We start from the raw sequence: 19720 nt of genomic DNA, 5'->3' as shown, positions 1-19720 counted from the left end.
ATGTTTCTATGAGAGTTGTACCAACTGACAAACCCTGGGAAGCACGTTTGGTAGCTACTGCTCCTTTACAGTTGAAAAGCTTATTTTGCCTTGGTCTTTGCCAGTCCCACCTGCTGCAGCCTGCTTGCTTTTAAGCATCTATGAACAGCAGAGACCAGGTACAGCCAAGGGTGCAGGGCACGTTTCTGATCTCCTGTGAGCCTCAGCATCTCCTAGCTCTGAAATGGGGACCGCAGCTCGAGAACTGTGAGCAGAGGCTCCGGGTAAGCTGGAGCTGCATGCTTGCCAAGAGCCCAGACAGTTGCTCCTGAAGGTTAGGGATTGCCCAGCCGTCGATGTGGGGTCCTCTCCCCAGAGCTGAGGTCAGAAGATGATTTCACTAGGTTAAATCGCCTGTCACTGGACCTGAGTACAAATCTAGATTCCCCTCCACCCTCTCCCAGCTGAATTAGGCTTCTAAAAATACCTCCAACAGCAGCATACTCCATCTGACTGGCTTGACAAGTTACAATCTTCAAAGTAGGTTTCCTGCTGCTCAGCCCACAGGAGTCCTTCCCTGGTCAAAGCTTTATTTTTTTTGAAATCTGCCACCTTCTCCAGATCAGCAGAAAGCTGATGGGTACTTTGTTTGATATAAGAGCAAATGCTCAGCCGTCCAGTCAGAAACAACAGCAATATTCACCGAGAGAACCTTCCTCTATTTGCAATCTGGGATGTAGTAGAGGAAGGACCACCTTTGCACATCAGCCCCTAATCAGATCTGCAAAGAACATTTGGGGTGCTTGGGGGCAGCTCTCCAAAGGCTGCAGGACTTATTTATTGATACAAGTCTCCTGGGAACACTTGTGTTCAAGGATCAAGAGCATTTAAGAGGTTTATGTAGTGTAATATTCAATGGAAAAGTATGTAAAATAGATTACACAGTAGTATCTATCTAATCTGTTAAGAAATGGGAAGAAATCCACCAAAATGTTAAAATGGACCATCTCTGAATGCTCATGAGATTATGGATAAATTTTAGACTCTTTATGCTCTTTGTATTTACCAAAACACCACAAACAGCTTGTACTATGTTAACACACTTTTGAAAAGTTTTTAGTAGTTGATAATAGGTAGCATTTTTAGTTTTGTGTGAAAGTTTGAGGTGAAATGCTATTTGAGTTTTAAAATTATTTTACTCTTAGCAGGGTAATATAGCTAATAACTTCTGATAGTGATGGATATTATGTTCTTTAAATTACATAAAATTGTTTTGAATCAAAAGAATCAGTCTGCAAATAACTGAATAAACTACTTAAGATATTTATACCCATTTGATCTAGTAGTTCAGAGAAGCTATCTTAAATATTAAATATGGAAGACAGTTATCCATGAAGATACTCATCACAGCAGTATTTTAAAAATAGAATGGAAACAAACCCTTAAAGACATTTTAATGTATGTTTTAAACTAAAAGTATGAAATAAAATTTAAATAAAAAACATGAAATCATTAAAAATGATAACCAGAAAAATTTTAGTAAAATGGAAAATGCTTATGTTGCAATGTTAAAAGAACAAAAACCTAGCAAACAAAATTGTATGTAAAGTAAAACTACACATGAAGATTATAAGTAGTATTTACTGCCTAGAGTTGTAGTGAGAATTAAGTGAAATAATATATCTGAACCTTTAGCAAAGTAGTAGATATATTGTAGCATTCAATAAATGTTAGCTCTTAGTTTTCTATATATGTGTATAGCGAAAAGACTAAAGAAAGGGTTATTCAATCATCTTTTAATTTGGTGGAGTTATGACTGATTTGCAGGAGAGTTTTCTTTCTACTTGTATTTTCCAAATACTTCATAATGAATGAACACATATTTCTTTAGCTATGGGGAAATAAATTATATAAACAAAAATAAAGGTCATTCTGTGTTTGGATTCCTCATTAAATTGACAGTGACGAGGGTTGCAGGGGAAGGGAGATCTTGTGATGGCCTTGAACACTCCAGCTGATCCAGCTACTGGATTGGGATGGTGTCACCAGCTCACACAAGATCATGGAGGTGATGGCCACAAGGTGACACTTAGAAAATCAAATAAACGTACAACACATGCAGGCAAACTTAACCCTATCACACAGGGCCAAGGAAGGCGCACTGTGGGACACAACTTAAGGATGGATTGAAGAAGGTGGCCTCTGTGGGCTAGCCTCCTCTGCTCAGAAGTGGCTGGGTGCACAGTGGGGCATCTGCTTAGATAATGATACATTTCTCCATCAATTCCAGGAGCACTGGATATATTTTTGTATTAACCAGTCAATCAGGAAAATGTCATTGAGTGTTGACCTGTCCTGCACAATTTGCTCTAATCCAACAACCAGTAAAATGGCCTCTGTGATTGTCTTTCTGGGCATGGTGGTGAGGGCTATGTGGGGAAAGAGGTGGTCATGGTGGTAGGGCCTAATATGTGGATTTTTGGAAGAAACATCAATGTAGTGTTCTAGGGGAGTCTTCCTGCTGTGGCTTTTATCTCCCCAGCCTCTTCCATTTCCTGCAATGTTTCCATCCCTGAGTGCACGTGTCTATAAACTACTTAACTGGAAGGCTGGTGCTTGGTAAAAAGCATTCTGAGTTCCATCATTTTGACGAGCATGTTCCATTAAATGATCTACTCCCACAGGTAATAGAAGGCATCAAGGAGTAAGTCTACTAGTTTTTTTTGTTTTTTTTTTTTTTGTTTTTTTGCAGTTGCAAGATTTAAAGAATGAAAACAGAGCTCCCATACAAAGGGAAGGGACCCAAAGAGGGCAGCCGTTGTTGCCTCAAGCGCCTGGGTTTATATCCTGATCATTGTCCCTCCTGCTGTACTCTCAGGTGATAGATGATTGGCTATTTCCTTACCTCCTGTTTTTGCCTAATTCGCATTTTAGCGAGCTCTCTTTACTACCTGATTGGTCGGGTGTGAGCTAAGTTGCAAGCCCCGTGTTTAAAGGTGGATGTGGTCACCTTCCCAACTAGGCTTAGGGATTCTTAATTGGCCTAGGAAATCCAGCTAGTCCTGTCTCTCAGTCCCCTCTCTCAATAGGAAAACCCAAGTGCTGTGGGGAGGTTGGCCGATGACCACTCTAACTGCTTCCTGCTGAATTGGGGTGTAGTAGAGGTCATGCAGTTGAGATTTCCTTGGGAGGGGTGGCTTCGATGTCATAAACATTGGAGCATGGGCTAGCAGGCTGGTCCAGGGGTCCATAGTAGATTTTAGTCATGGACTGCATCTGGGGCTCCATTTGAAGAACAATTTGTAGCTTTACAGCTTTGATTTTGGAAGAGACAAACTTAACAAGGAGGTTAAAGATATCGGGATTGAAATGTATGGCCTGAAGTGCAGGGGATTTTTTTTTGGGCACACTTCATAAGCCCTGACTATCTGCTTGATAGTTTTAAAAAGGCCTGGTCCAGTAAATAATGATTTGGCCATCTGATGGGAGCTATCAATGTCTAAGTGAAAGATTTTGTGAAGGGTTTTGAGTAATTTCCATTGGTTAGCTGCTGGTGAAAGTATTTTTCCTTCTTTGGTCGCTAGCCATCTTGAGGAGAGGAAACTATATCCTCATGAGGTTCCCCATTCTATTTCTTCTGCTGAGTACTGGGGCTAGGTTTCTTGTAGGGGATTACCCCATACTAGGGGTCTTTCTATAAGCATTTGTAATGGAGGGTCCTGTCTTGCGGCTCTTTTTGCTTTAATATCTGCTTGGCAGTTCCCTTCTATTTCCCTTTCCTTTCCAATGACCCCAGCAGTGTAAGACTACCACCTCTTTAGGGTTCTGTGCCACCAATAATAATCTCCTAATGGCTTCCTGATGTTTGATAGGTGTTCCCTTGGAAGTTAGGAATTCCCTTTCTCTCCATATTGTTGCCTGGGCATGGAGGACTAGGTAAGCATACTTAGAGTCTGTATATATATTTACCCTTTTTCCTTCTCCTAATTTTAGTGCCTGAGTGAGGGCTATTAGTCCTGCCAGCTGAGCACTAGTTCCTGGAGTGAGGGGATTACTTTCAAGTATTCCATTATCACTGACCACTGCATACCCTGCTTTTTGAAGTCCTTTTTCTACAAAGGAACTTTCATCAGTATACAAGTTGAGGTCAGGGTCAGTCAAGGGAACCTCTAAAAAGTCCCCTCGAGTGGCGTAGGTTTGAGCAATTACTTGTTGACAGTTATGTTCTATCTTTTCTTCATTGTCTGGAAGAAATGTGGCTGGGTTAAGAGTTGCACAAGTGCATATTTGCAGCACTGGCCCTTTAAGTAATAGAGCCTGATATCTAAGTAAACGGTTGTCTGACAGCCACAAGTCTCCTTTAGCAGTAAGTATGCCGTTTGCATATATGTCCACACAGTAAGATCTCTTCCCATTATTATTTTAACTGCTTCAGATACTAAGACTGCTACTGCTGCCACTACCCATAAACAATGAGGCCAACCCTTTGCCACTACATCAATTTCTTTACTCAGGTATGCCATGGGTTGCAAGCTGGTCCCTTGGACCTGTGTAAGGATTCCTAGAGCTATTCCTGTTTCTTCTGTGACCTATAAAGAAACTCTTGCCCTGTTGGCGAGCTTTACACTGGGGCTTGGGTTAGGGCCATCTTTAGGGCCTGGAAAACCACTTCTGCTTCAGGTGTCCATCTTACTAAATGGGTATTGGCTTTCTGAGTTTCCTTAATTGGTGTATATAATGGCCTGGCTATTTTGCCGTACCTGGGAATCCATATTCGAAAGAAGCCTGTTATGCCAAGGATCCCTCTTAGTTGCTTTAGGGTTTTGGTATGAGGATAAGCCAGTATAGGCTGGATACATTCCTCACTGAGGGCCCTGGTGCCTTTGGATAATTTTAGCCATAAGTATTTAACCTGCTGTGAGTAGAGCAGAGCCTTTGGTTTGGAAACCTTGTAGCCACAGGTGGCAAGGAAATTTAAGAGCACTTGGGTAGCTTGATGGCACAAGGCTTCTCAACGGGCAGCTAAAAGTAAATCATCCACATACCGAAGGACAAGAGTGTCCAGATATGAGAACTGGCTCAAGTCTTGGGCTAATGCCTGGCCAAATAGATGGGGGCTATCCCTGAACCCTTGGGGTAAAACAGTCCAGGTGGGTTGAGACATTGGGTTTGAAGGATCTTCTAAGGCAAACAATAATTGAGAGTCAAGATGTACAGGGATGCAGAAAAAGGCATCCTTAAGGTCCAGGACTGTAAACCACTCTGCTTCCTCTGATATTTGGGAAAACAGAGTATATGGGTTGCCAGTGGTCTCAGTGTTTTCAGGCTATGCCCTTGTTTACATTGACAACAAGGTAGTATTGGAGTGTTGTAGGGTCATGGAGAAGACCTTCAATTATCAATTATAAGTTTTAAATTTACCCTGGATTTTAAAGGAATAGGGCACATTGTTTTTTATTATTTCTATCTTTCTCTTTCTTTCTCTCTTTGACTCCCTCTTTGTCTCTCTGCCTCTTTATCCTCTCTGTCTCTGTCTCCCTCCTCTCTGTCTCTCTCTCTTTCTTTCCTCTTAGGCATTTACAAACTTGGGGCCTTGGCAAAGGTGGTGGGGAAAGGGTCCCACATAACTGCCCATGTCAAGAGCTGTATACCTAAATCGGAGGGACACCAGGGACAAGACTCCCTGGGTTTATAGCCTAGATGCGTAAGGATGCAGCGTAGAGCTTCCTTAGATCCCTTTGGAGATACAACTTGCTAGAGGAAATGAAAGTCTGAACTATTAGTACCTAGGAGGCAGGGATCAGAGGAAGTAGATTCAGAGGTAAGGAGAATTTTGGGGCTACACTTTCAAGAAAGTCATGGTCGGGACCCAGGAGGTATGGGTCAGAAAGAAAGGTAGGGGCACACGCATGGGTGACTGTTGAGTAGAGGTTTCTGGCTGCGCCATGATCTCAACCGGCTAACGCCAGGAGTTCAGGATGACAACTTTCTGCCTCTAGTCAGCCCTTGGCCTCTCCAGGAAAATTGAAAGCGGAAGCTGGTTCTAGGCAGACGAATGGTCCCAACCCAGAAGGGTTGGGGATTGTTAGAAAGCCCTTCCCCAGACAGCCTCACACCTGAGTCTTAAGTCCCGTGGCCACGCTAATCATTTTTAACTGGCTGACAGGTGCCTGGTATTTTCCTCCAATTCCAAGGAAGGATAGGACAGAATAGCAAGCAAAAGTGGTCCAATATTACTCACCACTTTGGAGGTCCCTTCGTGGTTGCCAAATGTTACCGGGGTCCTTGCTCCCAGAGCTCCCATGATGGTGAAAGGACACTTCCAAGATGGCGGCGGGCCACTTCCAAGATGGTGGCAAGCCTCGTGTTCTCTGACCTGGGGTTCTTGGCCTCACGGATTCCTAGGAATGGAATCTTGGGCCATGCAGTGAGTATTATAGCTCTATTAGAAGCCGTGGGTCACGGATGAGAACCGTGGAACCCAGTGACTAGTGTTCAGCTCGATTAGGATCAACCCGGGCACTTAGCCGTGCAGGAACGATGGCAAGCCTTTAGCCCAATCAGGAGTGGCAATGGGCGCCTCGCTGGATCAGGAGCACAGAGGACACCCTGCCAGATCCGGAGGGATGGAAATCAGCAGCGGGTCTGTGACGGCGGCAAATAGCAGTGGTGGATGGCGGGCGAAAAGGTCAGCTTGAGTCGTAACAAACGCGGACCAGAAGAGTGCAGTTGCAAGATTTAATAGAGTGAAAACAGAGCTCCCATACAACAGGAGGGGACCCAAAGAGGGTAGCCTGGAGTAAGTCTACTTTTAAAACAGTCAGTGGCACAAGCTTTGGGCCAAGCAAAGTCTTCATACTGGAAGCTGTTTGCTCCACTATGGCCAAAGATGGGCTTCCCATGTCACTCCCTTTTCTGTATTGGAGGTAAAGACGGGCACTGGGGTGGGGGAGGGTAAGTGGCACGAGGTCTTTACCACCAACCAGCAACTCTTGACGCCCCCTGGAAGGACTTGCTTTGTCTCTTGGTGCCAATGGATGACATATTTTGCTTTGGGGCTGCTGATGGTATGTGCAACTCTCCGTAGAGTTTTAGCGGGGGTCATCTGAACAAAGGTAGAGTCAGTTTCTGACTTTCCCATCTTTATTTCCGCTTGGATTCGGGGCTAAGAAACTAATTTCCTGCCTTGTTGAATGCAGAACCCGGAGGCACCTTAACTTTTGATGACTGAGTTAAACTCTCGAATAGGCTGAATAATCATTAGGATTTAAATTAAGGATTAAACACTCCACAGGGCTCCCAGTGTGAGTGTACTCTGAGTACATGCGGCTTCTGTGGCTGTTAGTGTGGCAGTGAAGAATGTGATCTCGGAGTCTTTTGAGGCTCAGCTTGGGCTGGCAAACCTGGATTCAGTCTCTGAACTTGTAATGCAGAATCCCTACTCCACTTATCATAAAATCCAGGCACTCCTACAGTACCAATTAGCTCAAAGCAGGCTTTGCAAATATTTGAAAAGTCAAATCTCTACCTTGAATGCATCCAAGGCTGGCCTGCTGTTAACAACGGTACTCGTCATGCTATGGTTCTGGTTTCAACTTTGCTACTAACTTGCTGTGTGACCTTGGGCCAGTCAATCAGCTTTTCTGGAGCTTCTAAGATGAGACAGCTGGGTATGAGGATTGGTCCTGCTCAAATTTTGATGATTCTACTTTAGGCAGGGACTTCAAAGTTCCCACTTTCTTCTTGTGTCTGTTCTCATGAAGTACCCTTAACCTTCAATGCCCCCATCTACCCAACGATTATTTAAGATATACACACAGAATATCAAGAAATCACATCTTTTGATCTCCTGCCACGTAGTAAAGCACTTTGGAAAATCAAAAATGTGCCACAACCTGTGACCTTTGGCAATTGTATGAATTCTGTAGGACGCTAGTTCCGTAATATTTAATGAATCATTGGGAAAAAAGATGTTCGAATTTCCATAAGTTTGGTTAATACTACATACTATATCACTGTCTTTTTTTGTGAGACAGAGTCTCAATCTGTCACCCAGGCTGGAGTGCAGTGGTGTGATCTCAGCTCACTGCAACCTCTGCCTCCCGAGTTCAAGTGATTCTCCTGCCTCAGCCTCCCAAGTAGCTGGGACTACAGGTGTGTGCCACCACGCCCAGCTAATTTTTTGTATTTTTAGTAGAGACGGGGTTTCACCGTGTTAGCCAGGATGGTCTCGATCTCCTGACCTTGTGATCCACCCGCCTCGGCCTCCCAAAGTGCTGGGATTACAGGCGTGAGCCACCGCGCCCGGCCATCACTGTCTTAAAAATGTATAATGCATACTAGTTTTGTGCCCTGAGAAGCTGTTTAGCCAGCATTTTAACCTTCCAAACTATTCAACCACTGTGATCGTCTTTGTCTGTTCGGCTTATAATTTCCTTGCCACCCCTGCCACCCCCAGCAACAGTTGATTAGACTAGAGATGGGTATCTCACCCAAACTGGGCCAGTCAGCTGTAGTGGTGGACCTTCGATCCACAATGTGCAGTGAAGCAGCAGAGAACATCAGTCTGAAGAACAGAGCAGATAAGCAAAGAGGAACGAAGGTGAAAGAGTATCTACATGCATCCCGGATCCAGTTCATTCCTCAGGTCGGCTGCCTGTGGGTTCCTGAGATACTTCTGTATCCTTATAATAAGTTCTTTTCTGCTCAAGCCACTGTGAGTCATTTCTGTAACTTACAATGGAAAAAATATTATTTCCTTCCTTTCTTCATTCTTTCCTTTCCCTCCCTCCCTCTCTCTCTCTTTCTCTTTCTTTCTTTCTTTCTTTTCTTTCTTTCTTTCTTTCTTTCTTTCTTTCTTTCTTTCTTTCTTTCTTTCTCTCTCTCTCTTTCTTTCTTTCTTTCTTTTCTTTTTCTTTCCTTCCTTTTTTCTCCTTCTGTCTGTCTGTCTGTCTCTCTCTCTCTCTCTCTCTCTCTCTCTCTCACTCTTTCTTTCTTTTTTTTTGAGGCAGAATCTCACTCCATCACCCAGGCTGGAGTGCAATGGTGCAATCTTGGCTCACTGCAACCTCCACCTCCTGGGTTCAAGTGATTCTTCTGCCTCAGCCTCCCAAGTAGCTGGGATTACAGGCATGTGCCACCATGCCTGGCTAATTTTTGTATCTTTTAGTAGAGATGGGGTTTCCCCATGTTGGCCAGGCTGGTCTTGAACTCCTGACCTCAGGTGATCCACCCACATTGACCTCCCAAATTCCCGGGATTACAGGCATGAGCCACTGCACCCGGCCCTTTCTTTCTTTTTTGGCATGCTTAATAGCATTTCCTTGAGCTTGCAGGATAGTTAACAATAATTTCTTCTAGCATCTCCTGGGAGCTGGGACAGGCTAAGCTGGGGAGTGCTCTAGCACTAAGACCAGAATTGTGGCAGAACTGTGGCAATTAGCTTCTGGTTTTTGGAAAGTAGGTAAGGGTGGTTTAGGAACAAGTCATCTCTCAGAGCAAGTGGAAGAAACCTAAATAAGCAGAACTGTGTCCAGAACAAGGGAGTGGCCACTGTGACATGCAAATTGTTACTCTTTGGAAAGACAACAGTGGCTCAAAAGTGTACTAATTGTGCTTTTATATTTTATAATGCTTGACATCTTGGGGGCCTTGCTGACTGTGGAGAAGCTGCCCCGCCCAGGGTTAGTTAATTCCTGGAAATCATTGATGGCTTATCTCTGAGCCTGCCTTTCAAATGCTGACCCACTGATCCATAGCCACGCCACAGTCACCTTCTTCACTGAACACTCATGTACCAAGCCAATATTCCCCTGCCCTACATCAACTCAGGGCCAGGGACCAGATACCTAGGGGCAGCTTTATGCCACCAAAGCCTGCCGGGCTTATTCAAACTAGCCAATCTGAAGCTGTTTACCCTGCCCTGGGTTTCCCACAGAAACCCCAGTAACAGCTGTGGCCATGCCTTCCCCTGCCTCCTCCCTCCTCAGTGACTCTGATGTTTCCCCATGTGACCCTGCACAGTGTGCTATGCCTCATTTCTAGGGAAGCTGTGAGTAACACTCAACTTTTCCTTCAAACGCATTGACCCCTCCATGTTGCCACTCACTTTATAAATTAAGTCCCAGGCACATATTAAAAAGCATCAGAGGGAAGGAGACAACCTATGGGCTATTTCATTCATTTCATTAAAATCATAAAGAATAGGAAAATAGTCTTTTTAAAACCAAGGAAATCAAAGCTCAGAAAAGTCAGATGACGTGCCTTCAGGTCAAATAGACGGCCCCAGTGGAGGCAGATTCGAAATCATTCCATCTGATGCTGAAGCACATACTCTTAATTACAGCTAAGACATAGAGTCCTGGGTCCACGCCGTGCTAGGGGCTGAGCACACAGGAGTGGCTATGACAGGTGTCGTTTCTATCTTTATGGAGTTTACATTTATTTTAGTTGGGAGACAGACGTGGATAAAATGGTTCTACAGATAAATGTATACTTTGAAACCAAGGAAATGCTAAAAGTACAAAGTAGCCAATGAGTTAATTAAGAGATTATTTTCAATTTGCAAATAGCCTGAGGTTGGAGGAAGGTGGCAAATGTTATTAAGTGAATGAATGGAGATCACTGGGGCTGATTTTAAAAGTAAAAAAAAAACAAAAATGGGTGAACTTAATAATATATTTTATGTAACCCAACATATCCAAAATGTCACCATTTTGACATGTAATCAATATAAAATATTGTTAACAAGATATTTCACATTCTTTTCACAATACGCCTTTGACATCCAGAGTATATTTTATACTTACAGCGCATCTCAATTCAGACTAACTACATTTCAAGAGCTCAATAGCCACATTTGACCAGTGACTCCATACTCCGTATTGAACAACATAGGGATGGATGATTTAGGTTCAAAGTACTAGCTTGATAGCTTGATTCCCACTGCCCTTTGGAGATAACAATTCTGGCATCTGTTGTTGCTAATATGAAATATGATGTCAGTGTGATTGTCATTCCTTTATAGGTAGCTTTTTTCCCCTTTGGTTGCTTTTAAGATTTTTTTTGATCTTCGATATTTTGCACTTTCAATATAATGTTGCTGGAGTTAACTTATATTTTTCTGCTGATAATTCTGTGTGTCTTTCAAAGACCTATGTCTCTTCTTGAGAACAGTTTTGACCATTTTTGTTGAATAATGCTTCTCCTTTTTTTTCAATGTCTACTTCCAGAACTGGTATCAGATCTACGTTTGATTTTGTCATTTTATTCTCCATGTTTCTTAAGAGCTCTTTTATAATTTCTATTTATTTCTCACTGCTGTATTTAGAGTATTTTTTTAGCGCTTTCTTCTGGTTTACTTAATTTCTTACCCGCTGTCTAATCTGCTTAAGGAATGTGCTTTGGGTTTTGAATTTCAATGGTTAAGTTTTTCATTTCTAAATCTCCTCTTAATTCTCTTTAAAATACGTCTTTTATAAGATTCTGATCCATTCTTTCACTATAGTTCTGATTGCTTCTCCCATCTCCTTCATTCTCTTGTTTATTTTATAGTCTTTTTCAAATTGTCCTGTTAGCTCCAGTTCTCCATTTGATGCCCTTGCAAACTCACCCTTATTGTATTTCATGTTCACATTGGATTTATACTTTTTATTGTTAATTCGTCTCCAGTCGGGTTTGTTTCATAGTGGGTGGTGGAGATGTGTCTGCAGTGGGATTTTGGTTTTGCATTCGCAAGGATCCTAAGAGTATTACTGGTCTGGACTAGCTGGATATTCCTTTCTTAGCAGGAAGTTTTCTTTATCAAGTGGGTGGAATAATTTCTGACTATGCATCTCTAGTTTCTGAGTTTCTGTTTCTTTTTGTTTCCCATCCATGACCCCAGAAGGACAAGTTTTCTTGCTCTTTTTCCCTTCATAGGAACAAAGTTTTGTTGCTTTGATTGGAGAATGGAGTAGCTCTTCATAGCTCCAGGCTCCATGCAGGGGCTTATACCTGGCTTCCAACTCCTAGGTGTTACACCTCACTCAAGTGTCAGAACCCTAACTCCAGATCTGATGTTTGGGTGAAGTACCCACAGGAGGCATAGTCAATGAACTCCCATTTATTGCATCACTTGGCTTTGAGATCTTTTCCTATTTCTGGACTCTTGGGGTTTCTCTGTCTTGTTTTCTTACCAAGCTTGGTTTTACAATTTGTTGCTACCCTTTGCCCATGATTTCTGTTTGTCATGGAAAGGGGGGAAAGTGTGTCTTCTCAATCTGCCCTACTGCTAGAAGCCTTTCACGCCTTGCTTTTGTAATTTAAATAAGAGGTAAGAAAAGTCTTCCATTCTTTCCACATACTTCATATGTCCTGTGGTGGTTTAAATAGTCTTTTCAATTGAAGTGTTATTGAGACAAAATACTTTTGTAACCATGTTATTATCATGTTTATGACAGGTTTAAAAAGAAAACCATCCGTAGGCTTTCCTTGTAAGGGCAGAATAGAAAAGAGGCTACATGTGTGGTTTAGAACCAGACAGGGTCCAAACCTTAGCCAGACTCTTGAGCTCTATGACATAATCTCTGTGACAGCAGACACTGCTGCCTTGACCCCTATTTAACAGACTGTGCCTGGCACCAAAACAAGCCAACACTAAATGTTCGTTGAATGGATGAATAAGCAAATAACTTTGATTTTCTGAGCCTTTATGTATTCATCGGTAAAATACAAGCGACACTGCAACCATTATGTTAAGTTGTTGTGCGGCTTGGACGTGGTGTGTGTAAAGTGCTAGGCATGTTGCAGGTGCTAAAAACACTGTCCATGGTTCCAGGCAAAAGAGGAGCCTGGTTTGATTCAGAGAGTGGTCAATATGGGTCATGAGAGATTCCATAACTGGACTTTTTAGGACTCCTTTTGTGCTTTGTGAATTTCCCAATCAACGAGATTGTTTTGTTCACCTCTACTTATCTACTAATTTATCTGCATCTCTTGGCTAAGCAGGCTGTCAGAATGAAATGTAGTTCTCACGGCTCTGTGCGTGGAGTTCTTATCCTCTGTCTCTCATGAAATGCTCTCCCATATACTCCTTCTCTCATAATTAGTGCTTGTTTTTCTTGCCATCCTTCCACTTTGGAAGGTAGCACCTCGCTTGTTATCTGCTCTCATCCTTAGCTTTCTCTCAATATCCTTTGAATACATCATAAAGGTCAATTTGGAATCAAATCTTGCCCTCCCTCCCTCCCTTGTTCCTGTAACTACATTGTCTCTGCAACTTGAGGTTATTGCTGACATAATTTTTATCCTTCAGTGACTTACCTCTGTCATTTGCCTGCTTTTTAGAATTTTAGGTCTATATGTAATTTAGAAGACTTTAATGAAGGGAGTTTATTTGGCTTAGCCTTCTTAATGTATGCACTCATTTGCAACTTGGGAACAATCCAATTGGTCTTTTATTGACTGTCTACCATGTGTCCATGGCTCTGCCAGCAACAGTGGGGGTACAAAGAAGTAAAAGTTTCAGTCTCTGACTTTGAGCAGAGTACAGTTTTATTGGGGGACAAACCAACAAATTATCCTATAGTTCTACCTAGAATTATAGGATAGTATTAAATAATGTGTAATCAAGTGGCAAATTATATGACTCAGACTCTTGAGTGCCATATGACTCAGAGATCAGTGTGGGCTGAAGTCATCTGTAAAGCTTCACGGGGAAGAAGGGTCTTCACCTGGGCCTTGAAGGACAGAGGAGATTTGAACAGGCAGGAGGGAATTACAGATGGTGGGACACAAGGAGGCTCAGCATGGTGTTTCTGTAGGGTAGAGAGGAGAATCACTATTACAGAACAGAATTCATGCTGGGTGCTTAAGGTGGGCCAATTATTGGAAGCCTTAGTAGGACAAGAGGCACTCTTCCCAAAAGAAAGCATACAAAGAAACAGATTGCAGAGGAAGTATTTCTGTGCCAAGTCACATCTCCTTTGGTCTTCTAGGTCTTATAGCATCCACCAACCCACATAAATTTCATACCCACACCGCTGTTCTGGACTGGCTAATGCCAACTGGAGAGAATTCTCTCTCCATCCAAAACTGCTCAGCACTATAAATAGAAACCCTTACCAACTGAATTTTTGAAAGGGTTTACACCGTCTCCTTTAGTTTGTTTTGGCTGTGGCTGTTGGTTACACACAGCAATAACAACTGTCCTGAGTGGACCTCCTGCCCTTGTGCCATGTTCTGAGTCTCTCAAACCAGTTGTGACAGTGGGAGGAATTTGAGATACTTGCAATAGAGAAGAACCTCTGCTATCGTGCAGAAACCGTGTGCCCATGGCATTCCCTGTGAACCATCCTCAGACATGACCTGCACTGCAGCAGCTTGAGGGTCACTGTCCACTGTCATATGGCCTACTTGAGCCCTAGGAGTCACCAAGTACAAGCCAGCCATTGGTTAAGAGTAGAGCAGAGAAGAAAGCCATGCTTCTTGTTAGGTAATAGCTGATCATTATAGGAAATATAGTTATCAGTTTCTTGATTATTTCTTGCTGCTTTTACCGCCTTCACTTTCTTGATCTTTTCTTCCTCTTTTTCTCAGGAAGAGCAAACTCAAGTATTATTTGCTCTTAAGAACTGTTAAGGAACAAAAGATAGTTCCTGCCTCTCCATATAAAGATATTTCAAGTGATTTTCATGGGCAAATCTGTCAGTTTAGATAGGAACAGGCTAAGATGAATCCAGAACATTTTACCTTTGGAAAGAATTTGACTTGCTAGATTTTGCTAAACTGTTACAATATCTTCAGTGAGAAGCAATGCTTCACCCAGACTGAGACTCCATGGGGTGTGAAGTAGCTCAAAGAGCTTTTCGCGAAATCTTTTGGTTTTCTTTCATGATAATGTTTTAAAAGACTGACATTGACAGCAGGGAGTAATATGCTGAGATGGGAGTCGCTCTTGTTTGAGCTGGAGGACTTAGGAAAGAGGCTGACCCATGTTTTATTTGCATAGTCTACACGGTATGATATGAATTATTAACATACCCACACATGCACAAACTTGACCTCACCTTGCCCTAGTAACCAAGAAAATGGCCTTATACTCGGCTGAAAGGGATACTGGAAATATAACCCAATAAAAATCAATCACTTAATGAATTAACAACAGCAATAATAACAAAGAAAGAAAGATGTGGCTTTTCCAGACCTTCGTGACTCATGTATTATATTTGCAATCTCGGTTCCTTTGTCTTCCTCTGCCCATTGTGACACCATAAACGTTGCAGATGGTGGCCAACATTAGACTCTTGCCATTGTCTAAATCTTGACATTGGCTAAATGTATTACCCCTTCCTTAACTGTAAGTGATTGCATGTGGAAAGGCAAATATATTACAAGAAAAAAAGCAATGAATAGGTGCCTGGAGCCATTTTCGAGAGTCCTCCATTGCTTCCAAGTTGTGCAGAAGTTATAAACTGGCCACACTCAAAGAAACTGCTTGGACTACAGGGAACATCACTGGAGTATCGCTTCTGAGTTTCTAGTCATTAATGTGGTCTGGGGCTGGAGGCCTGAGAGTTGATCCCAGTGCATGAGTAGCATAAAAAGAAGGGTGTTCAAGCAGACCTGGAGTAGCTCCTTCTTTTGCTGCACCTGGGATCTTTGCTACATGGGACAAGTGGCAAATCTCAGCAACAGCAAGTTGCCTTTTGGTTGAAAGTATAATTCTCATTTTTATGCAACAGATGGTTATGGTTGTTACTTTTGCTTGAAGTAAATCCATAAGACAGAAAATAAGCCCACAAGGTCTAGAGGGGAGAGAAAAAGTTGAATATTAAGAGCTGAATCTAATTCCTTAGAAGCTGAGCAAGAATTAGGAGAGGTGACCTATTTTTTTTAATAGCTGTTGGTTTTTGTTTAGTTTCAGTTTTGTTTTTGTTCTACATAAAGATCACCCTGGGGATCTTTAATAGGTATTTGAGCAACAACTGTTTCATTTTTGGTTTTTGTATTCCTGACTGTAACGCCTACTGCTTACAAGCCTCTGATTTAAGAATGGATTGCTTATGCTGTGCTGCTTTTTTAAACAAGTCCACCTCTTCATCTAATAGGTCCTAATTACATTTGAAGGCTGGTTGGGTGAATAAATTAAAAGGCCCTTCACTGGGTGGTGTAGTGTTGATCAGAAGAACAAAAATCTATTCTTAATGGAGGAAAGAAATGTATTGGGTTAAATCATGAAAGTATAAGACGTAGGAGGTTAAAGGGTTTAAGGAGGTTTGACCATGCAGTTCTGTGTGCTTCATTTATTCATTTATTTATTGAACGAGCATATATTGGTCTCTGTATTAGCACTGTTTCAAGTGCTTGGCATCTACATAAGCGAAAAAGCAAAATCCTTCTCCTTCTGGAATTTAACTTGTAGTGCAAGAGACAGACTCTAGGTGTGAATATAATAAATAAATACATTAATTGCGTGTTTGAAGGGATATGCACAGCAGAAGAAAGAAACATACAGAGCATGGTAGGAAGGATCAGAAGTCCCCAGGGTGGGAGTGGGGAGGAGTTTCAAGATTGCCCAGAATGGTGAGGCTGAGAATCATCTAGAAGGTGATGTCTGAGCAGAGACTTGAAGTAGGAGAGGGCATTGAATAGGGAGATATCTGGGAAGAGTGTACCAGGCAGAAGGAATAGCCAGTGAAAGACCCCAGTGCTGGAGCATGCTTGGCACCATCCTGGGAGTGGCAGGAGGCCATTGTGGCTGGAGTCAGTAGACCAGGGGGTAAGTGAGGTCCAGAGGAAATGAGGGGGCCAGACCACACAGAGCCTTGTAGGCTACCCAACAACATATTTCACTCTGAGAGAAATGGGGAGCCACATAGAGTTCTGGGCAGAGGATTGATGTCATTTGACTTAACATTTTAAAAGAATTAATTAAGTCGCTGTGTTACAAATAGAATGTTGCGGGGTCAAAGGCAGAAACCAGAACCAGTTACAAGGCTATGGTAGTAACCTGAGCCAGGGGAGCAGCCAGGAGGCAGTGGGAAATGATCGGGTCCTGGGTATATCTTGAAGGTAGAATCAGCTTGGTTTCCTGATGAATTGACTACTGGGTATGAGCAAAGGAGAGAGAAGAGGATGACACAATTTTTGGCCTGAGTACCTGGAAGATGGAGCTGCTATCATGAAAACAGTGGAAGCTGAGGTTAAAACAGGCTTTGAGGGAAGGACCAGGAATTTGGTTGTGGACATGTTGTGTGTAATATATCTATTAGATGTGCAAGTTAATATCTGATAGTAAGAGTTGGATCTATGAGTCTGGACTTTGGGGGAGAGGTTGAACTGGAGATGGAATTTTGATAGTCATAAGCAAGAGGGTGGTATTAAGTCCTTGGAACTGGATGGGAAGGAGAAAGGACAAGGTCCAAGAACTGAGCCTTGGGGCACTCCAACATTGAGATGTCCAGGAAAAGGGGTAAATTACAAACGAGACTGAGAAAGCACTGCGAGGGAAACAGGGAAGTGGGAAGAAAGTCAAGACTTTGGTGTCTAGGAAGCTGTATCATGGAGGAAACAGTGATCAATGTGCTACACGGAGTATTGCAGATGCAGCAAGCAAGATGAACCCCAAGGGCTGACCACAGAATATTGAACCAGAAACAACAAACATAGGCATCTTTATTTTTATTTTTAACTTTATTAAAATACTGAGTTTTATTTCACATGTATAATTTTATCTCCCCACCATTTCCATGTCTGACCACCGCTATTACTATGTCCTATCATAACATTCCATACATACTTAAAAAACCAAGCAAAGAGTGGAGTTCCATCTTTAAAAACTGAACAGGTATTTTGGACAACACATTCTTGGCAATGGAACCTAGACAACATTTATCAAACACGGTAGGGAAAGTTCTCACTCTGCATTATAAAAAGGACAGCCAGATATCAACTGTTACAGAAATGAAATAAGACAGAAAATTTTTGACAAATTGTTTAAACTATTTTTCTTTTTTTTTTTTATTATTATTATACTTTAAGTTTTAGGGTACATGTGCACAACGTGCAGGTTTGTTACATATGTATACATGTGCCATGATGGTGTGCTGCACCCATTAACTCGTCATTTAGCATTAGGTATGTCTCCTAATGCTATCCCTCCCCCCTCCCCCCACCCCACAACAATGAGAACACATGGAAACAGGAAGGGGAACATCACACACCGGGGACTGTTAAACTATTTTCTTAAAGAGACTTCCTCTACTGCCAGAGATCTTGAATAGCCTCCTGGTAAATCCTCCGGAAGCAGTTCTTCACATAATTGAAGAACTTGGCTTCCACTTTGGGTAAAGAAAGACCTTTTTCTACATTTGCTTGCATTTTTGCTTTAATGTCTTCTACAGAACTAGGTCCTTTTGGTGTTTTAGGAGTTTTTTCCTGTTTTTTGAAAAATTCTTGTCCTTTTGTTCTTGGTGTTAAGGATGGTTTTGTCTTTTCTATTCTGATTTGACTTTTGTGCATTTTTTTGGCTGGAGTATCTTGTGTAGATTTCTTCACTGGTGCTTTTCCTTCAGTTTCCTCATCATCAAAATCATCATCACCATCATCTTCATCAGCAGCAAGTTTTACTTGTTTCTGTGGAACCTTGCTACCACCTCCAGTGGCAGACCGCTTTCCAGATATACTTACGAGTCTCACATCCTCCTCCTCTTCATCTTCTGACTCTGCGTCTTCCTCCACAGCTACTAAGTGCTGTCCACTAATATGCACTGGCCCTGAACCACACTTCAACCGTGAGATCACTGGTGGTGTTATTTCAGAGTCCCCGAGGGAAACCGTTGGCTGTACAGACATTTTCAAAGTTGCCAGTGTTACTTTAATTGGACTGCCTTCGTAATTCATTGCCTCTGCTTTGACAATGTCCAATTCATCCTTTGCACCAGCCCCTAAACTGACTGTTCTTAAAAATAACTGGTGTTCATTTTCATCATTATCCACCTTAAAGTGGTAATCTTTGTCGGCCTTTAGTTCACAACGGAAAAGATAGTTCTGGGGCCTCAGGGGGCTCCACATACATGCCCATTGAATCTTCCATCAGGTGGCGGCACGCACTTAGATGGGAGAGAAGATGGATGGATATGAACAACCACTGCTCAAGAGAACAGCTGCGCAGGACGGAATCACACAGGGGCAGCATCTTTATTTTTTTGAGGATTTTTTTTTTTTTTTTTTTTTTGCGTAGAGGAGAGCAAAGAAACAGGACAGCAGCTAAAAGAAGAGGAAGTTGGGTATACATATATATGTGTATATATACACATACATAGAATATATATACATATATACACATATATGTAGAATATATATACATATATACACATATATGTAGAATATATATACATATATAGAATATATACACACATATATATACACATATATATAGAATATATATACATATATATATAGAGAGAGAGATGGAGTCTTGCTCTGTCGCGCAAACTGGAGTTCAGTGGCACAATCTCGTCTCACTGTGACCTCCTGGGGTTCAAGTGATTCTCCTGCCTCAGCCTCCTGAGTAGCTGGGATTACAGGTATGCACCACCACACCCGGCTAATTTTTATATTTATAGTTGAGACAGAGTTTTGCCATGTTGGCCGCACTGAGGTCGAACTCCTGACCTCAGGTGATCCTCCTGCTTCAACCTCCCAAAGTGCTGAGATTACAGGCATAAGCCACCATGCCTGGCCAAGAGAAGAATCTTTT

The 19720-nt window shown here is 42.2% G+C and overlaps 1 protein-coding gene across 2 annotated transcripts; it reads right to left on the bottom strand.

Moving 5' to 3' along the window:
- Positions 1-18219: 18219 nt before the first annotated feature.
- LOC101137437 (nucleophosmin-like) lies at positions 18220-19032 on the bottom strand. 2 transcript variants are annotated; one of them, XM_031002344.1, is made up of 3 exons: positions 18996-19032; positions 18512-18701; positions 18220-18424 (listed from the first exon to the last, which is right to left on the bottom strand). In XM_031002344.1, exons 1-3 carry the CDS (start codon positions 19030-19032, stop codon positions 18220-18222), a joined length of 432 nt encoding a protein of 143 aa, XP_030858204.1. The 2 variants fall into 2 exon arrangements, with proteins under 2 accessions (XP_030858204.1, XP_018866047.1); XM_019010502.1 differs by having other exon boundaries at positions 18512-19032.
- Positions 19033-19720: the final 688 nt, after the last annotated feature.

The sequence above is a fragment of the Gorilla gorilla genome, chromosome 16, assembly GCF_029281585.2.
Source record: "Gorilla gorilla gorilla isolate KB3781 chromosome 16, NHGRI_mGorGor1-v2.1_pri, whole genome shotgun sequence".
In the NCBI taxonomy this organism is placed as follows: Eukaryota; Metazoa; Chordata; class Mammalia; order Primates; family Hominidae; genus Gorilla; species Gorilla gorilla.
This window is presented reverse-complemented; position numbering and strand designations above follow the sequence as displayed.